Source organism: Apaloderma vittatum, unplaced genomic scaffold, assembly GCF_000703405.1.
Source record: "Apaloderma vittatum isolate BGI_N311 unplaced genomic scaffold, ASM70340v1 scaffold41554, whole genome shotgun sequence".
Taxonomy (NCBI): Eukaryota; Metazoa; Chordata; class Aves; order Trogoniformes; family Trogonidae; genus Apaloderma; species Apaloderma vittatum.
The window spans coordinates 1-6,118 of NW_009714009.1; the positions used below are offsets into that span (position 1 = coordinate 1).

General features: G+C 42.3%; 1 protein-coding gene across 1 annotated transcript; it reads left to right on the forward strand.

Annotated features, from left to right (window-relative positions):
* Positions 1-52: 52 nt before the first annotated feature.
* On the forward strand, positions 53-6,109 carry LOC104268371 (protein SDA1 homolog; the record flags this gene model as incomplete). The annotated part of the gene is made up of 11 exons (XM_009868577.1): positions 53-157; positions 250-348; positions 515-625; positions 1,365-1,436; positions 1,530-1,630; positions 2,565-2,622; positions 3,017-3,091; positions 3,882-3,983; positions 4,439-4,508; positions 5,246-5,349; positions 6,059-6,109. Coding segments are annotated over 11 exons (948 nt in total), but the record flags the coding sequence as incomplete, so codon positions are not given.
* Between the last annotated feature and the right edge of the window lie 9 nt (positions 6,110-6,118).

The window sequence follows — 6,118 nt, forward strand, 5'->3', positions numbered from 1 at the left end:
GGGGAGCGGGTGTTGTTTGTCTCACTCAGTTGCTGCCCCGGTGTGTTCTCAGTTCCTCCAGCAGTACCACCACTACCAGTCCCATGTGGAGATTTTCACCTTCCAGCCGGACAAGCCCAGTAAGGAGCTGGCCGAACTGGTCATGTTCCTGGCCCAGGTAAGCCGCTGTCCCGCCTTGAGCCCTTCGCTGGCCACCACGTCGCCGCCCCGAGCGCAGCGGCTGCGGGAAAAAAAAATGTCTCTGCCCAGGTTGCCCACTGCTACCCGGAGCACATGGCCAGCTTTCCGCAGCAGCTGAAGGAGCTGCTCTCCTACCACCACACGGTCCTGGATCCAGACCTGCGCATGGTAAGACCCACGGGGAAAGGCGTTTTGGGCAGGCTCCGTCCTGTAGTTAAAATAGGCCTTTTGAGCGTGAGGTTTGAGTTTATGGTTTGCTGCTTCATCTTTTAACAGAGATGGCAACTGGAGAATTTTATCAAGTTTTGTTTCCTATTCCCTGTTTCTCTTGCAGACCTTCTGTAAGGCTTTGATCTTGTTAAGGAACAAAAATCTAATAAATGCAACGAGTTTGCTGGAGCTGTTCTTTCAGCTGCTACGGTGTCACGATAAGCTTCTACGCCAGGTGAGCTGTGCTTTCAGAAACCAGTTTTGATTTCCACTGGGCTTTGACCAACTCGCAGTGGTAATGAGGCGCTGGTGGACAACTTTTCTTCTTGGTGACTAAAGAGCTAAGCTGAGTGTAGCTTTGCTTCTTCAGCATAAGAGGCAAGACTTAATGTGTACGGTCTATTAGTAATGAGCGTGCTGTTGTGCACCTCTTGTCTGTTCTCGCAAGCTGTGGGCCTGTCCTGAGTTGGAGTCGAGCAGCTTGGATGTGTCTGCAGGTGAAAACCATAACCACGTTGCTGGCAGAGAAGGTCTCGCTGGATTCTTTCTGAGAACTTAGGAGTAAAAGAACTAAAATCAAACCAGATGTTAAGAGCATTTGTTCACTTTTATGGTAGAAAACCTCAAAGTAATTATTTTCTGCCACCAGAATTATTCAGCTGGTCATCAGAATGTGCCTGAAGGAAGCAGGCGTGGGCTGTCTTCAGCCCATGCTAAATGCTATTAATTTTTCTGCCTTATTGTAGTGTCAATTAAGTATGCTTTTCAAATATGTGGAAATAAAACATTCATGAGACATCACAGGGTAACTTCTTGCTGCTTTCCTGACTGTAACTTTAAAGAGAAAATAATGTTCTCAGTGGTGATTAGTTTGGTTTTCTTATTTTAATACTTAATTATTATTCCTCAATGTTTATCTGCTTTGTTCTTGATCTGACTTGGGTAGGCTACTCCCTATTGTCTCTCCGTTACAGACTTTGTATACGCACATCGTGACAGACATCAAGAATGTCAATGCTAAACACAAGAACAATAAAGTAAACACAGTAAGTATTTTAGTGTTCAGTTATTACTTAAGTTTAACCTCTTGATGTTGTGAGAGACTTCTAATCATAAATGTGTCCAAACCCGTTTCTTAGACCCTGCAGAACTTCATGTACACAATGTTGAGAGACAGCAATCCCACTGCGGCAAAGATATCTCTGGATGTGATGATTGAACTTTACCGAAGGAATATTTGGTAGGTTTGGTAGGTCTGGCAGGCTCGTGTTTGTTGCGTGTTTATCCTGACATCACTTGTGGCTTACAGGGCAAAATGTAATGCAGGGGGCAGTGGTTTAAACATACTGACCTTATCTATGTTCCAGTGGGGTTGTGTTCTGTGGGGTGGAGTTTAGCTGGGAAGAAATAGTCTTGTGTGAAGTCTCAGTGTTATTTAACTTAAATATTTGTTCTAGTTAAAAATGACATGTAAAATACATGTATTGCATTCACAAGTGAAGCTGTGTACCTTTTATTTGAGCTTTTCACATGAAAGCTGATAATACCAGCATACAGCTGTGGTAGAGGAAAATTGTTAAATACATGCATTGCATTCACAAGTGAAGCTATGTACACCTTTTATTTGAGCTTTTCACATGAAAGCTGATAATACCAGCATACAGCTGTGGTAGAGGAAAATTGTTTGGTTTTAAGTCAAAGTTCATTCTAGATGACTGAGAAGCCAGTAGTCTCGTCACCACCACGTGGTTTTCTGCCTGTAAAACCAGGTGAAAGACTTGAAATTCCTCAGATTTGTAACTCCTTTGCACTTCCTTGTTCGTGAAGAGAAATGAGATGCACAAACAGGGCAAGTGATACAGCTGGTGAGCAGGGGGCCTGCTGCTGCTGCTTCTCTGTTTGTGTGTTTGATTAGTGGTGGAGCACTGGTGGTGCAGTTCTTGGGTTTCTTACTCAGCAGAAACTCTCAGTGGTATCTGCTGGGGTGAATGATGATGTTGCTCTTTCAATGGAAGAAGCTTAACTACCTAGAGCGCTGACAGACTGGATTCTAATCTATCTTCATGCTTGTTAGGAGTCATGGTTCGTGAGAATTAATTTTCTGAGAATAACTTGAAATTGCCATACCTGAAGTCAAAGGAGATGTGTTTGTTTTGTTTTTTTTTTTTTTCCAGGAATGATGCCAAAACAGTAAATGTCATCACAACTGGCTGCTTTTCAAAAGTGACGAAGGTGAGAATGGGAAACCCATGATTAGACGGTGTCTTACCTAAGCTACCTTTTACCTGTAGATGCAGCTTTTGATTTTCTAATTGCTAATTAGTTTCACTGATGGTTTTTCTGCTTTATCTTCAACATAGTAGTTGTGGTGGGATGAGGTGGCATTTGGGTCTCATGTACAGAGCACCCGAACTGAAAGTTTGTAATGAGTGCAGGCTGGTGTGTGAAGGTGTGTTTGCCACTGTTGCTCGGAAGAGACCATCAGAATATTGACTCCTCCATCAACATTATAAGGATTTCACCTATGAAAAACTGCGAGAGTCTTTCCATAACTTAAGATGTGGGGCTCTTGTAAATACTCTTGTCAGTTTGTCTTCTCCTGCATGAAACTTAGTTTGCTTTTCAGGTGTTAGTTGCCAGTTTAAAGTTCTTCATTGGGCGAGATGAAGATGAGAAGAAAGACAGTGACTCGGAATCTGAGGTTGGTGCTATGGTTAAATATTCTCTTTGTATCTCTTGAAACTCTAATAAGCCTGTCTTCCTAGTGACACTGACCCTGTCAATCCATCTGTATCTGTGGTACTTAGTTTTGTATCCTGTTTCCTCAAGGTGTTTCCACCCTTCACAGTCAAGTGTTTTTGATGGCTGACTCCAACTGATAGCAGATGGTTTAGCTGTCAGTGTAAAGACAGATGTGAAGAGCTCTTCTTTTCCCATTGCTGAGAAAGAAGTGGTTCACTTGAAAGACCTAAGCAGGGGCTGGTCAGTGTGGTTTGGGAGGACATGAATTGCTGGATGTGTCCTGGAGTTGTGCAAAGTGGCTTTCACCTGCCGTGTTGGAAGCTGGTTTATTTTTCAGGTGTCTGTTTTGACTTCACATTTCACTTTGTGCTCCACTTCTTGTTATGTATAGAATGTACATGATACAGTTACACTGAGTAGACCAATAACCTAATGGCATCTTAGGTCAGAACCTCCTAATACTGGATGTCATTATTCGTTTGAGTGAACAATACTCCCTAATTAAGCAGCTGTAGAAACTACTGTGTTCATGTGCTGTAAAGTGTTTGTGATCTCTCTGGCATGTAGGTATGAGTCTAGTTTTAGAGAATTGGCATTTTTAAATGCTAGTATTTCTTTATAATTAAGTTCAAGAAGATGGATATCAAATTGGATACGTGATTCTGAAAAAAACTGATTCTACTTCTGTTTCTATGATTCCTGATTGAAGCCTGATGTCATCTGAGTCTTGTTTTCCTTTTGTTCTCAAGGATGATCTTCCCACAGCCAGAGATCTGATGATTCGGTACGCAACAAACAAGAAAACCACCAAGCGCAAGAAGAAACTGGAAAAAGCGATGAAGGTTCTCAAGGTGAGCAGAGTGGTGTCTGACTGGGCAACGTTTCACCTTAGTCCTTCAAGTGCAGAAATCTTTGGTTGCCCCTGTTGACTTAGTTACCTTCTGTCATCTCTTCTGGGTGAAGTCTTCAAGTGTTCTGGCATCCAGTGGCCATGTGTGTGCCATGTTGGCCTCAAGAGCTTTTTGGAAACAGAGTCTGAACTGTGGATTAGTTCTGCTCTGGGTACTCTCTGATCCTCTACTTAAAAAATATGTGCTGTCTGAATAAGTAACTTGTTACTGCAGCACCTGTTGTGTCTTGGGTCAGGTGGCAGGAAACTATGCTGTGGAAAAGAGTGATAGTTGTTCAAATTCCAGTGCTTCTTTTTGAAAAGAATGGTAAACAGTAGCTTGTAACACCAGCCAGAAACCAAAGCACTTGCAGGTCTTTTATGGGAAGTAAAGAAATATATCTCCTTGCCATGCAGAAACAAAAGAAGAAAAGCAAGCCAGAAGTGTTCAACTTTTCTGCTATTCACTTGATTCATGATCCCCAAGGTAAGATTTGTACTTGTTTTTTTTTCAAGTCATGTTAATTGCAGCCTCTGAACCATAGACACAGCTATGCAAGCAGAATCCAAGTGACAGGCAGATAGGAATGTGACCATGTGATATGTGCAGTGTGTCTAATGCTAGACTTTCACGGCAGCTCAGAAAAGTGAAATCAGCCCTGCTGTGCTTAGTATGTGAAGCAATTGTGAGTAGTCAGAGAAGCAAAGAGCAATATTACATGATCTCTGTTTCAGGCTGCTACAGATCAGGACATGGTTGCACTTGGTATGTGTAAAGGCTATAATCTGGTGAATGGAGAGTAATAGTTTATCTACTGTAGCTTCTTTGGCTTAGCCTCTTGAAAAATATTTCTAGGACTAGTCTGATGTAGTCTGATATCACTTGACTTGGCCTTAGTCTGATCTAGTGAACCTCTAGGTTTTTTTTCCAGAGGAACCCAAAATATACGAAAAAAGTTATCTTGAAATACTAGCACTGTGCTTCTATTGCTGTGAAACTTAAGCTATTTTCCTTTCTGCTGAAGCTGTGCACAGCTGTAGACCTTCTAGACATGTGAGAAGGAAAATAACCCACTGGGACAAGTGTTCTAACCACCTCTAATTTATTCTGGTCAAGTGCACTGGGCCTTAAAAAAACCAAAACTGACCTTTTTAACCTAATCCAAATGGAGTTATGCTTTATGCTTCTTCAGTCTACCACAAGCCTGTTATTGCTTTTTACAGACTTTGCAGAGAAACTGCTGAAGCAGCTGGAGAACTGTAAGGAACGATTTGAAGTGAAGATGATGCTCATGGACTTAATATCTCGGCTAGTTGGAATACATGAGGTAAGTTCTCTGATAACTCTTTAATGGCCTGATGATAGCCAGACTGGTCTGGGTGGCAGTATGTTCTGGCGCTGTGCCTCTGGAAATTGAGGTTTAATTTTTCTGTCTGTTGAAAAGTGCAGATGTATAGTCAGGTTGCTGCCAGTGGGCCTCATGGAATGGCGCAGTGGTGTAGACTTGTGGTACTAATTGAACTCTACTGTAGAAAGCTGTTGTGTGGAACAGCTGAGTTCTCTCTGACAAATAGAGCAGATGTCTTTTTCGAGACCTCTGTTCATGGGAGGCTCTTCAAAGGAGAAAAGCTTTTCAAAGGAGGCTGTAAACTGCTTGGGAGCAGCAATCTGTGAGGTGCAGACCAGGTGTGATTGAAACTACCAGAGCTTTCTGTTTTGGGAGAGGAGATCATGTCCCTGAGAGAGAGGTGTCACATGGTAGAATTGCGCATCTGAGTGCCCTGATTTAAGTTCTCTGTGGTCTAACAGGAACCACTCTGGATTTCACAAGCTTCGAGTTGAGCCTTATTTCCTTTGGACAAGTCTTTTCCTCATCTCCACGTACATCAAACTTGAGACAGGAGAATGTGTCATGCAATGAAATCCAAGGAATTTGGAGAGCATGCTGTATAGAATCATTGATTGTTTTACAGCCTATGAAGATGATCTCTTGTTACAAGGCAATAAGCTAATCTGTTACAACTTCTTTCCTGCAGCTTTTTCTCTTTAATTTCTACCCCTTCATCCAGAGATTCCTACAGCCCCATCAGAGAGGT